Consider the following 16,187-nt stretch of genomic DNA (forward strand, 5'->3'; position numbering starts at 1 on the left):
ACTAATTAAATAAAACTATTATCTTAAACTTACCTAAATAATAACAAATACGTACCTACACTCATATATTCCGGAAACTCCGGAACATGCATGGCCTGCAAATCCAACACTCGCATGAAAGATGGCTCCTCAAACGGCACTTCGTTCACGAGTGCATTTGCCACGTCTGTCACATCTGGGGCCACAGTGCCATCACCTTGCTCTTCATCTCCGTCTGGACCGACAACTTCGTAATTGCTTTCAAACTCTTATTCACTGTCACTATTGTAATCTTCTTGTACAATATTCCGGTCGGCCTCAGATTGTTCGAATTCAATGTACAACTCGATGAACAAGATTCGGGCACGACTTTCAAAATACATTGAAAACATCTCTTGCAAACTCGCTTCGTCCGTTACATATTTGGTTTCAAATTGGACGAATCCACCAAACACCGGTATGGGATATCTGTATAAAATACAAGATATTTTTCTCGACATCTCAGAATCAATCTTCTCACAGATCACACCTTTGAGCTTTTCAAATGAGATTGTGAAGGGAATAACAACATCTAACGGATTTTCACAAATAAATTTCACTCCTTCAGAAGTTTGTAACAAAATCTGACCAAAGTAATACATTTTTAAAAGAACTCTATCATCCATCTCTCTCACTTACCTAAATAAGAATAGAAACTTCAAAACCAAAATTTTTTACTTCATTTTACAGAAACTAAGAAGGACACAGGTAGAAGAGAGGAGAAGAAGTGGTCGAGCAAGAAGAAGAACCAGATCTGAAATCTTCTTCACGACACACACCCTTTTGTGTATATATATATGCACCCATAACTCGGACCCAGCGATTACTTGCTTCTGATTCAAAAAATTATAACACTCAAATCAGACCATGCGACTTCTTTTAGGAATTTTTAATCAAAATTTAACCACACACCCAACTCGGACCCTGCGATTACTTGCTTCTGATTTAAAAAAAACTATGAAACCCAAATCGGAACATGAGACTTGTCAAACGAATTTTTAATCAATCTTTAAACACTCACAACACAGAGGGTCCGATTAGGGTGTTGCTGCATTTTCAAATTTTTCCTCCATTCAAATCGGACCATCCGATTTTGTCACCCTATTTTCGTTGCAAAGTACTCGCACGGTCCGAGTTCTCCAACCTTCTACTGAGCAAAAAATTACCCCACACAATAGTCTAGCTCCCATGTGTCCCATAACCATGCGCAACATAACCCTGGTCCCATAACTAAAAAAATGAGCCCATATATGTTCATTATTTTAAAGTGTAGGATTAGGGTGTGTTTAGAAAATATCAAAAACTATTTTTTTAGATTTTTAACTTATGAAAAATCACATTAATATTATTTAATATTATTTTTAATTAATATTTTTAACTTTTTAAAAAATTATTTAAAAACTTTTTAATAAGTAAAAAAAATATCTTTTTTTCTTTTTGTTTTTTTTACTCTTATATATTAAAATATCTTTAAAACAAGTGCTTTAATAATAAAAATCAATAGAAATTCTTATATTTAACATTTTTAAAAAAAAATTTAATTAAATTATTTATCTAAACTTATGCTAAATAAATGAAAAGGATTTTATTTCCATTGTTGTGCTCATGCTTACCATTGCGATATATTTATTTATTTTTTATTAGCTTTTGCGTTGTCTCATTTTTCATAATAAAAATATAAAAAATGATATAATATTTTAGAAAAAAAAACTTTTGTTTAAAATTACAAATATGATTATAAAACAAAAAAGTACCTTTTAAAAATATTTAAAATTTAAAATAGCTTAAAAACAAAGCTAAGTTGGTTTCTCATGAGTGTGGGTAAGAAAAACCCGAAAATAAGTAAGTAAAAATTACCTTTTTTTTATTTGTTATTATTATTATTATTTTTCAAAATAGAGCAGCGTCCGATTGACGCTGAGTAGAGGAATTGAAACCCTCTAACTCATACATATATATATGGTTATAAACCCTCGTTGTTTTTCCATTCTGGTTTCTCGACGCTGCAAAACCAACACCAACAAATTACTACTTCATCTTCTTCTTCTCCTCCGCATACTCTCATGGTACTCTCCCTCTCTATCTCTCTCCGTGTCTGCGTTCGATTACGATTCGTGAAATTTTAAATTTGATCTTCTTTTTCATCATTTCCATGTTTTCTTGAGTGCAGGCTTTGCCAAATCAGCAAACCGTCGATTACCCTAGCTTCAAGCTCGTTATCGTCGGCGATGGTGGAACAGGTTTCACTCTCATTAATATCTTTTTCTTTTAGCTTTTTTTCCGACCTAAAACTTGAGACCTAGATTAAGCATGTTTAAACGAATGTGTAACTGAATGGAATGTTGGTTGTGACTGATGCTTATAATTTCGTAGCTCGTTCTTTTGTATTTGAATTGAATCACGTTATAAGTAGCGAGATGAATACATTATTTTTCATTGTTGCTTTTTTTTATCTTAAGGTTTTTTTGGTTCATATTAATATTATTATTTTTAAAAGATGACTTTGCTTAGTGCTTGAATGATGTGTGGCTCCTTGTCTTCTATTAAACTATGTAGTGTTACCAATTGATTGGGATTAACTTATTTGGAATTTCAAAAAAAATTTTCAGGAAAGACCACATTTGTGAAGAGACATCTTACTGGTGAATTCGAGAAGAAATATGAACGTGAGCTAGCTAGTTTCTTATTTCTTATTTAATACAATGATTTAATTTAAGAATATATGTAATATTAAATGTTTTTTTTGTTGAACAGCAACCATTGGTGTGGAGGTCCACCCATTGGATTTTTTCACAAACTGCGGGAAGATTCGTTTCTATTGCTGGGATACTGCTGGCCAAGAGAAGTTTGGTGGTTTGAGAGATGGATATTAGTAAGTTCTTTCTATCGGCATCTCTCTGTATGTGAAATTTAATCCACATCCCCTGGAGTCTGAATAGTGTTAAAATTGTTTTTTTGTAAGGTTGTGAAATTCTATGTTGCTTTTTAATGCTTGGAAGTAAATTTGAATATTTTGGTGGTTGTTTGGTTAGCATGTAGGTTATATCCATTTGCTTGTGCAAGGATACTTTCACAGTTTGTTGTCTGTGCTTTGGAATTACATTTTCTGTGGTGACTTGATATGGTCATGTTGTGGTACTTAGATTTGAACTATTAGTTGATTTTACATTCTCTTTTTTCTTCATCATAATTGATAAATTAGAATTTGTTGATTTCTTGGTCATTCTTTATTCTTCTATCTTCAGTTTAGCTGTTATGCATGCCAATTATTTTATGTCCACATTTCAATGAATATGTTATTCGTGTTGGAATTTAGCTTTTAGGAATGGTATTGAAATGTTAATATTTTTTTCCTACCAAAATATTTGTATAGCTTTTGTTTTCTCCCTTCCATTCTACTAGTACGGATTTCTTTCTGTTTAGGTATGGGTTTTGTTCCCTTTGTGTATTGTGTTTAATATAGTGTGTTATGTTTCAGTATCCATGGGCAATGTGCGATCATAATGTTCGATGTCACTGCTCGGTTGACTTATAAAAACGTCCCTACTTGGCACCGTGATCTTTGCCGGTATGTAAATGAACTCTGTTAAACCCTGTATCTGCTTTGTTTCTTGTCATTTAATGCCTAGTCAGAGTACCTTACTGAGTGCTTTCTCTGCACATCTGATTTTTCAGGGTCTGTGAAAACATCCCAATTGTTCTCTGCGGTAACAAGGTTGATGTGAAGAACAGACAAGTGAAAGCAAAGCAGGTTACCTTCCACAGGAAGAAGAATTTGCAGTACTATGAAATATCAGCCAAGAGCAACTATAACTTTGAGAAGCCTTTCCTTTATCTTGCCAGGAAGCTTGCAGGGTACATACCTGTGGTTTTTACTTTCTACAAAATAATAAATGATCAATCTTTAAGTTTGTTTTTACTTATATGTTGTTACTTGTGTTAATTTTGCAGCGATCCCAACTTGCATTTTGTAGAGTCACCTGCGCTGGCTCCTCCAGAAGTTCAAATCGATTTGGCCGCGCAACAACAGTAAGCTTTCTGTCATCATAAAATGAGGGATTTTTTGAAATTCAGTGTCAAAAATATATACGGTTTAGGATTAACCTTTTTCAAGTTTCTCAAAAATAAGTTTTCAAAATCCATTAGTTCTTTCGTAGTAGTCTTGAAGTGGGCTTCTCTTGTCTTTTTTTCAATTACTATGAATTTATGATTGATTTATGGTTTTGTCGGGTTTTGCAGGCATGAAGCCGAGCTTGCTCAAGCTGCTAACCAGCCACTTCCCGATGATGATGATGACACATTTGAGTAAGAGCTTGTGTCCCCGGATTGACGATCTTTGTGAGTTGCTGGTATTTGTGTATGCTACAATTTGAGTTTGATGCGTTGTATTATTGACCTTGGATGATAAGTATTTCAGTAACAGAGTTAATCGTTTATGATATGTGTTCTTCTTCAATTTTCAAAACCCGTAATAGTCATCCACGTCTTTTTTTTTTTGTCAAAGCGATGAAGATAATTAGAAAATGAGTTGTCTCATGATGCATTAGTCTCAACTTATTTGGCTAGGAAATCAGTTTTTACCATCAAGTTCAGAAGGGTATCCGAAAAATTTTGGCACTAATAAAAAGGACTCGGAGAGATGTGAAAGACAATAATTTTTCAAAGATTTAAAATTTGACAAAAACACCTAAACGTGAAAGCTTGACGTTAGAGACTTAGAGTGAATGGAAAACGCTGATCTGACAATTGGAAGAGCTTACTTAGAGTGAACGGAAAACGCTGATCTGACAATTGGAAGAGCTTCCTGCAAGGAGAGCTTGCAGCTACGACGATGGCGTTTTCGCATCTCGTTCTCTATCAATCTTGTATCCTACCTGTTATTTGTCTTTCTCTGTTCCTCTCTAGCTTGAAGAAGAGAAGACTCAGAGAGAAATAGAGGAGAGAAGAGAAGATCAAGCTCACTGTCTCCTCACTTTCTGTTCATTGTGGCGAAGGTGGCAGTTCCAACTGGCTCTAGGGGCGGTGATAATATATGATGGCAACGATGGGACAGTTCCCTCCTTTCTCCTCAATTGTGCCCTCTCAGCGTCTCTCTCAAGGTGTCTCTCTCTTCTCTTCGGGTTTTCTCCCCCTGCAACCACGACAACAATGGTGACGGTGAGCAGCAGTCCTCCCTTTGCTGGCGCCCTCTTCTTCCGCATCTCTCCTTGTCGGAAACGCCATTGAAGCTCTTCCAATTGTTATATCAGTATTTCTCGTTCATTGTGACCAGTATTTTTCATTCATTGTGACGTCATATTTTTAAGTTTGGGTATTTTTGTCAAATTTTAAGATCTTTCGGATGTTATTTTGTCTTTTGTGTCTTTTAGAGTCCTTTTTATCAGCGTTAAAATCTTCAAGAATCAGTTTGGTTGTTTATCCTAGTTCAGACTTCAGAAATAATAAAGATATCAAGAAAAAAGAAATAATTTGAGTTACAGAAGCTGAATTTGAATAATTTCTTAAACCATTAGTTTCTAGCTCTTGCATCAGATTTGATTTTGTAAATTGAATAAAGATTTAAATTATCTAAGCCCTTTTTTTGAAAGTTAAAACAAATGCACGGGGTTAATTGAGAAATAATCACCTGATCCATCTAATTCGAGATAAAATTTAGTTGTCAAAAAATCTGTTAAAACCAGAAAAATTGAGTAAAAACTAAAAAGTCTATAAATTAGTCAAAGTGACTTAGTTTTTAAACACTTAACTGGTTTAAATAAAAAAATATTTTTTAAATAATTAAATTCTTTAAATATATATATATATATATATATATATATATATATATATATATATATATATATATATATATATATATATATATATATATATATATATATATATATCTTATTTAATTTCAACATTTTAATTGAATTTTTTTAATTTTTAAATTTCTTACTTTAGGTTGTACAGTTTGTCGTCCCTCTTGTGGCATTACCCAGTTCTCTCCTCTGAGTTCTCTCTACGCCACCAGATTAAAGTAATCCTTATCACAGTCCCAATCCTCTTCTCTCTACGCCACTTGTTTTAAGTAATTCTTTGCACATATATGTAAGCTGTGGTTTCTGCAGTTGTTAAGATGTTCCTAATCACTTTTAATAGTAAAAATCCTATAAAAATCTCGTGTTTGGCGACTAAGGTAGTCCTAATGTTTGCTACAACAATCTAAGGATTTCCAATTCAAATTTCCAATCCGTTTCACACACTTAAATTTCCAGCATAGCCGAAAGACACTGATAATCTAATCTGGTTTACCCAACTACAATTTTAGAGAATTAAGGTAACAACTATTGACCGAGAGCCAGAGCAGCTCACTTTTAAGTTGGTTTCATGTAATGCCAGGATTTTTTTTTTAAATAAATTAACAAAAAAAATGATTGTGATTTAGATTTACGATTTGAGTAGAAACAAATAAATCGTAGGACAGATCCACCAATTGCGAACAAAAGTTTTACACGTATCATGAAACACAATAATGATTTACCAAATGTAATTTATCACATAAAATCGGCTATTTAATATAGGAAAATTTTCAAGTGATATACTGATATACTTAAAAATTTTCCTTTAATATAAACATGTTAAAACTGATTTTTTATATGTTAAAAACTTTTTTTTTATATAAACCAATTTAAATTTATTTTTAAAATTAGAACTGGTTTCATTTTTGTGAACGGTTCTAAACCGGTGTATTACATATAAATTTGATTTAAAACCAGTTTACTGTATAAGAAAATGGTTTGATGCAATTTCTAAACCATTTCAAATAGTTTAATGTAGTTTTATGAAAGAACTATACCATAAACATCCCTAATCACAAACAAACAATTGGCATAAGCACTGGCAATTAAGTTAAGCATAAATGTTATTTCTTGAACTATGCCACTACTAGAAAAATTCAAAGAAAACTACGAACTATTGAATCAACAGCAGTTAAATTTAAATTTAACATTACAACTTTTATCACTCAATTCTAATTCAAGTGACAGAATTATCCCATTTTACATTCTGATACTACAAATTCAAAATAAATGTAAACGTAAAATTAGTTTCTGCCTCATTGTCAATCCTTAGCCAGTTATCCAGGTATAGAAGTTCACTGAAATTCAAACATTTATTCAATTGGTTCCTAACTTTATAACATGGGTTCTTATTCAAAAATTGAAATATTTCCAGTTAGAGAGCATTAACACCCAAAAAAAAAAAAAAAAAAAAATTAACAATAACTTGTAAGATTGAGATTGGCATGTATAACTATACAACTCAGTTCAGGTAATGGCATCCAATTTCTCTTACAAAAATTCCATTATTAACAATTTCTAGTAATGGCATCCAACTTATCTTACAAAATTTCCATGAGTGCTTCAATCCAAATCCAAGTGTACAGAAGGACCAATATTGACCAACATAACTAATATCATCCATATTCTTTCACATACACATTCATCGACTCATGGTCTCATTCGATCTGAAGATAAAATTATGGTAGAGTTCTTTCATAGATATTTGCTTAAACAAAGAGGTAGTTGGCTTTCAAAATAACGACTCAGCAATCTTTAAAAAAATAGAAACAATGTCAATAATGTGCACGTCAATAGCCAGGGGGATGCGGTTGAGTGGAAGGAACCCATTCTCCCTTTACCAAATGTCAAGGGCTTGAATCTCACCTTAAGTATGAAACAACTTCAAAACTCTAGACCAATTGTCCCACTCATCAAGGTGACCACAAGCTTGACCATGGATAAGCCAGTTGTGAAAAAAAGAAAAAAAAAAAATGCACATCAATTCAATACGTTAATTAGACTAGAGCATTACAATGAATCGATGAACATACAAGGTTAGGTGCAATAACAAAGTATTTGCACTCAGGTGAGGATCGAGATTTGAGCTTGGAAGCAATTGTCCGGAACTCTTAGCTGCATTGAAGATCAAAGAGAAACAACCGAGAGTAATGTAAACGGAATGAGACCCTACCATAACGACAAATGAAAATCCAAACCAAGTGGATCAGCACACACTATGGGGTGATCTCAAAGCAAGAGAAGGGGGGGGGGGGGGTGAAATTCATATCTACTATATACAGTTTGTACTGATTTCACCAAAAAGTTTTACCACAAGCATCCAAGCAGATGCTGCGCGCCTCAACACATGTAGGGAAGAACCAACTAGCTCTAGGTTTGAGTGGCATTTCGCCCTTAACCACAGCTCATCAGCTGAATAAAATAATATAAATAAAATAACAGTGTAAATGCTAGCTTGTATGTTCCAACAAAGTAGATAGCGATCTTCCACATTCTATATGCCAGATTCAAGTTCAACACAGCTGTTTCAAATTCAAGCATGCCCATGAGAAATGTAGCCACACACAAGAAAGCAAAAATTATGATTTCGACAAATTGATGGAGCATCCAGCTACCAGAAATAAGATATCATGTAACATCCTACCATCTTACCTACATTTCAGTTGACAGGACCGTCTCCACTCACATAGCAAGATAATCAATCTAAAAACCAAGCAAATACAAGAAATGAAGTGCCATATTTGAGTAAGAGCACTACAAGATAATCTTTCAATTGATGCTTATATCAGCAGCATTATGAAAGTTAACGTTCTCATGAACATGTCAATTCTATGCATACCTGAAATATACTATACTATTTCAAAGGCAGAGAACCAACCATAGATATTCCTTATCTTGGAAGGAAAATTATTGGTAGATGTCACCGATTAATTGCGGAGTGAAAAGTAGCAAACCTAACATCATGTTTAGCCATTGGAAGCAGGGCAAAGCCTCCCACACTGGCCCTGGAAAATGTAGCTGATTCATCAATAATATTCACAGTGGAAAAATTGATGCAAATAGGGAGCTGATAAGCTCATCCAATCCAAATTAAGCATAACTATAGACTTGAAGTTGTGCAATTACAAGCTTTAACTAAGTTTTCAAGGTCTCAAGTCATTAACAATTGTTTCGCAATGAAATAATATACAAGAGAACAGGAAGTAAATGAACAGTTTAAGGCGACAAATCATAGCAATTGAGGAAATCCACAACTTTTAATGTTGAAAACAATAACAAGAACATCAAAACACCCACAAAAATACAAAACGGTTGGCTCCATAATTTGATATACTCATAATGATTATTATTAATATAGAAAGATTAACAATCAGAGGATCTAATGCTGTACATTTAAACAGTTAAAGTAAAAAATTCTAACATGACATCCCTTGTATGAATATCTAAAAATTCTGACCAACTGAAGCTAAGTTCTTTATCTCCATCAAATGTTCATCATTAGAAATATGTAGTGATATACGAAGATTAGTCAATAACTCTTCTTGTTCCCAACTTAAAGAACCAGAAGCATATATTGCCTCTAGAGTACTGCGATAGGCATGCAACTCTACCCTATGAATTCCTTCTGCTACATCCTCCTCAGGAGAAATTGGACACCCTTTATCCAAATCTCCAACATTTAAAGACTCTGCGTCACTAGAAAGGGTATCTTCATCATGGCAAGAACCTGCTAACATATTACTGGAACTTCTACTTGTACTACTACCTATCACACTACAACTGCCAACAGAACTCAGATCATTACAAGAATAATCTGGCTCCGCAATTCTTTCAAAATAACGTGTTGTGACATGGGGAGGTTTCTTCCATGTTTCACAATATTGGTTGGTACCATTAATAATGGAATCATACATGCATTTTTCACCCATTTTATTTTGTGGGTAAGCAATAACATCTACCTTTTGGGCTGTCAGAACCACTTTGGATCTTTCATACTCACCCTTATTTATAACAGCCCTCATCTTTTTGGGATAAGCATCAACAGCAGAATTACCATATGGAGACAGTCTCTTCAGTCCTATAGATGAAGCTGCAAAAGGCTTGTAGAGAGCACTAGCATTTGTACTTGAGAAACAATCACTTCTATCTTGCTGATTTTTTCTGGTACCAGGTTGCTGAACTTCATGCATCACCTTATAACTGTTTGAAATCAAATTGCAGCTAGACTTCCCACCTCCCGAATTACCAAGATCCTGGAACAAGCATAAAAGAACATAAGGACAAGGCATCCCAAAAAAAATCACAGGAACCATGGAATAAAAACGATCTCAACTCTCAAACAATATCAATTACATATATAAAAGTTTAAAACTATTTAAAAGGGTTAGAAGATACAATCTACCAAGTAAAATAGGCATCTCGGAGAATATAGCTAGTTAGAATAAAATAAACAATAAAATAAGAAAATTTGAATTTACATATATAAAAAGGTACCTGTTGATTAATGATCCATTGATCATTTATCCATGATTGCCGCACCCTCATGCCATCTTTGTGAACCTTCATCTGCTTGCAAGATGACAAGCACCTTACCAGGTAGAAATCCCGACCTAGGACCTTCAAAACAGTAGCCACTTTCCAAGAACCAGCATCGTAAACCTCCACAATATCACAAGCTTTCCAGCTCTCAGCACCTTCAATAAGAGGGGGGCAGGGTCTGATGGCCTTCCTTTGAATTCTCTGCACACCTGCCTCACTTGTCACAGTAGAGCACTCGTACTGGACGCTGTAAGTTCGCCCATTACCAGAGATAATTTGAGCACATCGAAATTCGACACACGGCCCCTCAGTGCTGGCAAGAACCTCCACTTTACTTCCCTTTTTTAATCTCATGGTGTTTGTTTCACACTTCAAACTCAAACCTGTGACATTAAAGAACATTTGTTTTTATTAGCACCATAAATAAATAAAAGTCTGTGCACTTGTTTGATGCATTATTTAAAGGATTATCACCGATTTTCTTATCATGTTTGACTGCATAAAAAATCATCAAAAACACTTTTCAGCTATGAAAAAGCAATCACAATTCATCAAACAAAATGATAGATCGATCGAATCATCGAATGAAATCATCAATTTCAATAATAATAATAATAATAATAATAATTCCACTACAATCTATAATCAACAAACGCTAACATACACTGAATCAAATTCGAACAACTTGGCCACAGTGAAACACACAAAATCAATCACAATAAATAAAATACCGAAAATCTAAACATGAGGAAAAAACCACATTTACGAATGCAAAACTACACAAATACTCTACATGTAATCGGCGAATATTTAAAATAAATAAATTGGTAAATGAAATTAAAAATTCATACAAGAAGCTACTGCGAATCGAAATAACAAGATTAATCAAAATCGAAAATAAAACATAAGTATAAAAAGTGTAATCAACCGAAGAAGATCATGCTGACCTTGATCGACGATTAACTTGGTGAATTGATAATAAGCTTTGAATTAAGCGATGAAGAAATCGCTATGGCTGTTTGGAAGCGAAGAATGAATGAAAATTTGGGAATTGGAAGAACGTAGAAAATAAGGTTTTCTGAAAAATAGAGAAATAATAATAATGAAAATAATGAAGAAATAAGGATTTCAAGAAAGAATAAATATGAATGACGGTGGAAACCGGAGACGTGAGGCCGAGGGGGAGAGGTATTCGGTTAATGGGCCTAACAGAAACTACAAACTAGTTATCTTTTATTTTAAGTGCAAGTCCTTTATAAACAAAAGTTTATCTAAGTTAAACGATAAGATTTAGTGCTTGTTTGTACACTATTATCTGAATAAAAAAAAAATCTTTTTTTCACAAAATATATCTTTTTTTGTTTTTTAGTATGTTTTATAAATTTTTAATAATAAAAGTAAAAATATTAAAAAAATAAAAAATATCTTTTTTCAGAAGCGGTAATTTATATTTTTTAAAAAAATTTTTTTTATTAAAAAATATTTTTTATATAATAAATAAAAAAAATATTTTTATATTGTTATGTTCAAACATAATTGATAGATAAAAATATCTTTTGGAATAAAATATCCAAACATAAAATTATTTTTACTTTTTCATAAGATCTTTTAAAAAAAAGATAATTCGAAAAAAAAATTTTTTTTAGAAACTCACCCAAACAAGACTTTAGAATATATTATTTATTTATAATGTATTAAATTCTATTTTATTATTTATTTATTTTATTTTTAAATTTTATTTTAATTTAAATACACTAATTTTTTATTTTTTTAATAATAAATAAATAATCTATCACTAATTTATTTTTTAATTACCCAAATCTTTAATTATAATCATTTATCAATTTCTTTATTATTAATTTTTGTTATTGTTTCTATTTATCATTTATTCATCTTCTTAATATCTAATTTTTGTTTATTATTATGCCATCTTCACAATTGCAAAAATCACAATCCTTAGAAATTCAATCAATCTCTTTATTGTAGTAATCAATTTTTTAATATCCAATCAATTTTTTTATTGTAGTAATTGATTAGATAAATAATAAAATAATAATTTATAATAGCATAATATATAGCGCTGAGAATAATTTAATCAATTGTATATACTTCTAATCAATTGAATTTTAAAAAAGTCGATCTTATATAGAAACTACATTATTTGAATTATATTTCATTGATAAATAAAGACTATTTCACCATTATTAAAAAATTTTAAAAATATATTTTATTATTAAAACTATTTAAGAGAGTTTCTTTTGACCAAAATTTATTGTTTAAAATATTTTCAGTTTAATTAGTGTATATTAAGCGTTTAAATTTTAAAATTAAAATTTAATTTTAAATAATATTATAAAATATTTTACATAATTATTTAGTTATATCTATTATTTTAGATAATTATTTAAACAATATTTTTTATTAATATAAAATTATATAATTAAATATACTTATAAAACTACTTGTTCATACACTGACCCAACACTAAGGCCTAAGTCCAAATACACCAAAAGGCCCAATCCAAAGATTGGCCTTCGTCATTCACCTAAAGAGGTCGGACTCAACACAGACTTCCTTCTAAAGAAGTCGGGCTCAAGAGATAGCTGGCAGATAACACTTATTCAAATAAGTAACTGCCCCTAAAATCTCTCAACCCACTTCTAGAAGCCATATTCCAACAATCTCTAGATAAAGGGACGGTTATCCACCTAAAAAGGTGGCACTACTCCAACGGTGGTTATTGGATCACCACTATAAATACCCTGACACCGCTCAGGTATCACTAAGTTCCAATACATTCTAAACCTGCTTAACCCCATGCTAACTTAGGCATCGGAGTGTCTTTGCAGGTACCACCTCACATCTCTTGGAACACACAACTCGAAGACGGCTCCCAGACGTAAACCAAGTCGGAGACCACACTCCTCCTGCGCTTGGACCTCACAAACAAGCCCAACCACCATCCGGTTCTAGGTAAGCCCCGGAACACTACTTTTTCACCTAATCAAATTTAAATTCTTAAAACTACTTCACAATATCAATCAATTAAATTTCAAACTCTGGATAAAATTCAAATATTGAAGGAGAAAATTGAATGCAATAATTGATAGTTTGATACGATAATTATTGAGTGATACTATGAAAATATTTTATCTTATCCTCGGAAATTAAAATTGTTGACTGATATGCATGTATTAACATCACATAAGTTACAGATTAAATAGAAAATTTAAAATTTAGATTTAAATTTGTATGCTATCATCTACTGACTACTAGAATTAAAATTATATATAGATTTCAATATTTGACATGATAGTTGTTAAATTAAGTAAAACGATTCTAAAAAAAGAAAATTTTTCAAACCGAAAAAGTCCAAATTGAAATAGTTTCATTTAATCGAGTCAAGCAATTTGTTTATCATGTATTAAATCATCTTTGAACATTTGAATATACTCTGAAAGTTCAATTAAAAATATCTATAGCTTTAAAATATAATAGTCTATATTGGTTATTAATTTGGTCATCATGGATAGAATCATGTATGAGAAAGTAAATTTAGTAGTTTATATTTCCAACATAATTTTAATGTTAAAAATTTAATCTTGATATTCTGAAAAAGGATTTTCTTGAAATAATTATGTTTTTATATAAAGTTCCAATATCTGTTATGTGTTAATTTATTCTTCTTAAAATATTCCCAAATGAAGTTAAAGAGAGACAAGAAATTAAAGAATAAAAATAATAAAAATTGAAACAAGGATGATTACTTGGTTAGTATTATAGTATATAAGTTTTAAATTCACAAATAATTTGTTTATTAAATTACTCTTCCACCTTAACCCATGACAACAATAAAAAAGTTTCGTGACTCACAAATTCAGTCCAACAGAATACATAAATTCAATTATAATTTTAATCTTTATTTATTTATTTATTTATTTTAATTTAATTAAAAAATATATTTTATAATTTTTTAGTATTATCAGTACTCTTTAATTTAGTATTATTTTAAATTATAAATTTTTATTATTTATGATTCTATTGTTACTTATAAATTATAATTAGTTTTTTATTTATTTTAGCCTTTTTGATAGGATCATAATTCATATTATACAAAATTTTGATAATAAATATATTATATAATATTACAATTACAAATTTTACAAGAATAAAAAATAAATTTTTTTATACAAAATTAAAATAGAGTACATCAAAGAATAAAAAAAACTCATAAAAAAAAATAAAAAATTTATAAAACCAATAACATATATTATATGAACAAACAAAAAAAAATAAAATATAAAAGATAATACTAAAAAGAATAAAAAAAAAGTTCGTATATCTGATCAAAAGAAAAAGTTTCTAAGTGAAAGTACCAAGCAAGATGGAACAACGATATATATAAAAACACAAAGATGATTTCTTCCATATTCAATTAATTTGAGGGTATTATATACCCTTCTTACATGTTCCAATTAATTGATGACATGTGTATTCATTAATTTCAATCAGCAAATGAATTTTTTATTTTTAAAAATAAAAATTAATGAATTTAATACATGTATAAAATACTTTATATATACATATCTTAATATACTATACATATATTTAAGTCTGGTTAAATCAAACCACCACGTGTGGTAAACTTTAAATAAATTATTTAAAAGAAAAAAAAAAGAAAAAATTATAATTAGACCGTTATAATGCTGCTGGAGAAAAAAAAGGAAGAACATAGAACCTAATAATTTTCATCTAATTTCGTCTTATTCTCTTTTCTATATTTACAGACAAAATTCGTTTCTTCTTCTTCCCTCTCCTCATTCTCAGGATATATCTTCTTTTTTCTCTTTTTAATCTTCCAACGTCCTCGATCTCGTTGCTGTAACCCAAAGTAATCCATCGTTCTTTTCACTGTTTTTCAATTCAAAGTCACTGACTTTGTTGTTGGAACCAGAATAATTGAAAGTCGAAAATGAATTTTTTCTATGAATATAAAAAAGAGAAGAAGACAAAATTAGATGAAAAGGATTAGGGTTCTATGTTCTTCCCTCTTTCTCCAGCAACATATACAATGGCCCAATTCTATTTTTTTAAAATATTTTATTTAAGGTTTACCACATATGATGGTTTGATTTAACCAGACTTAAATATATATAAAGTATTTTATACATATATTAAATTCATTAATTTTTTTTTTAAAATTTAAAATTTATTTAATGATTGAAATTAATGAATACACATGTCATCAATTAATTGGAACATGTAAAAAAGATATGTAATACCTTTAAATTAATTGGATATAGAAGAAATCACCAAACAGAAATAACTCCAATTGTACTCACAATTGGAGGCATATAATGGAATAAATCTGAAAACATTAACATGACTCAATGAATGATACTGTATAAAGAATTTACAGTACATATAATTGGATTCAAACTCAACAACTCAACTTCTCAGAGTTATGGAGTTATCACTCTATTAGTAAGAGTTCACATTCATCATTCATTTACAAATTTGCTAGAGTAAGAGACAAAGTATGGTGCTGCCATCTTTTTATGGACGCCATTCCTTTATGTACTTGCAGCAACTCAACGTAAACTACGACAGATGTAGGTTTACGTGCAAAGCTAATCCAGGAGAGGATGTCGCAGTTTACATATAAATAAAAAAGTTGTAATTGCTTCTGGTGTTTCGAAAAGTTGTAATCTGGTAAGCTTTTTCTCTAAATGTTTTAATTACGTAAATTGTCCTAAAATTATCAATTGAAAAAATATTAAAATAATAATA

General features: G+C 30.7%; 2 protein-coding genes across 28 annotated transcripts; one reads left to right on the forward strand and one right to left on the reverse strand.

The window, feature by feature from the left end:
* The first annotated feature begins 1,676 nt into the window (after positions 1–1,676).
* LOC112771307 (GTP-binding nuclear protein Ran-3) lies at positions 1,677–4,483 on the forward strand. Its single transcript, XM_025816003.2, has 8 exons — positions 1,677–2,084; positions 2,189–2,258; positions 2,628–2,684; positions 2,773–2,890; positions 3,497–3,586; positions 3,694–3,873; positions 3,970–4,047; positions 4,258–4,483. Exons 1-8 carry the CDS (start codon positions 2,082–2,084, stop codon positions 4,325–4,327), a joined length of 666 nt encoding a protein of 221 aa, XP_025671788.1. The 5' UTR covers positions 1,677–2,081; the 3' UTR covers positions 4,328–4,483.
* Positions 4,484–7,333: 2,850 nt separating this feature from the next.
* LOC112770664 (uncharacterized) lies at positions 7,334–11,649 on the reverse strand. 27 transcript variants are annotated; one of them, XR_011876016.1, is made up of 8 exons: positions 11,345–11,625; positions 10,353–10,780; positions 9,818–10,111; positions 8,698–8,863; positions 8,511–8,561; positions 7,892–8,380; positions 7,725–7,787; positions 7,334–7,611 (listed from the first exon to the last, which is right to left on the reverse strand). XR_011876016.1 is itself a non-coding variant. In XM_025815001.3 (5 exons), the coding sequence occupies exons 2-4, from the start codon at positions 10,749–10,751 to the stop codon at positions 8,766–8,768; spliced, it is 750 nt and encodes a 249-aa protein (XP_025670786.1). In that variant the 5' UTR covers positions 10,752–10,780; positions 11,345–11,553; the 3' UTR covers positions 7,334–8,561; positions 8,737–8,765. The 27 variants fall into 27 exon arrangements, 4 of the variants coding, with proteins under 4 accessions (XP_025670786.1, XP_025670785.1, XP_025670787.1 ...); XR_011876015.1 differs by having other exon boundaries at positions 7,725–8,380; XR_011876007.1 differs by having other exon boundaries at positions 7,892–8,863; positions 9,859–10,111; positions 11,345–11,643.
* Positions 11,650–16,187: the final 4,538 nt, after the last annotated feature.

This window comes from Arachis hypogaea, chromosome 18 (assembly GCF_003086295.3).
Source record: "Arachis hypogaea cultivar Tifrunner chromosome 18, arahy.Tifrunner.gnm2.J5K5, whole genome shotgun sequence".
Taxonomy (NCBI): domain Eukaryota; kingdom Viridiplantae; phylum Streptophyta; class Magnoliopsida; order Fabales; family Fabaceae; genus Arachis; species Arachis hypogaea.

What these genes read in the sequence shown, in the direction of transcription:
- LOC112771307 (XM_025816003.2), top strand. An exon ending in ATTCGAGAAGAAATATGAAC is followed by an intron (nt 2,685 to 2,772) that starts GTGAGCTAGCTA and finishes TTTGTTGAACAG; the next exon opens with CAACCATTGGTGTGGAGGTC. An exon ending in TGGCACCGTGATCTTTGCCG is followed by an intron (nt 3,587 to 3,693) that starts GTATGTAAATGA and finishes CTGATTTTTCAG; the next exon opens with GGTCTGTGAAAACATCCCAA.
- LOC112770664 (XM_025814998.3), bottom strand. Translation starts at nt 10,751, where the DNA reads ATGAGATTAAAAAAGGGAAGTAAAGTGGAGGTTCTTGCCAGCACTGAG. An exon ending in AATGGATCATTAATCAACAG is followed by an intron (nt 10,112 to 10,352) that starts GTACCTTTTTAT and finishes TGCTTGTTCCAG; the next exon opens with GATCTTGGTAATTCGGGAGG.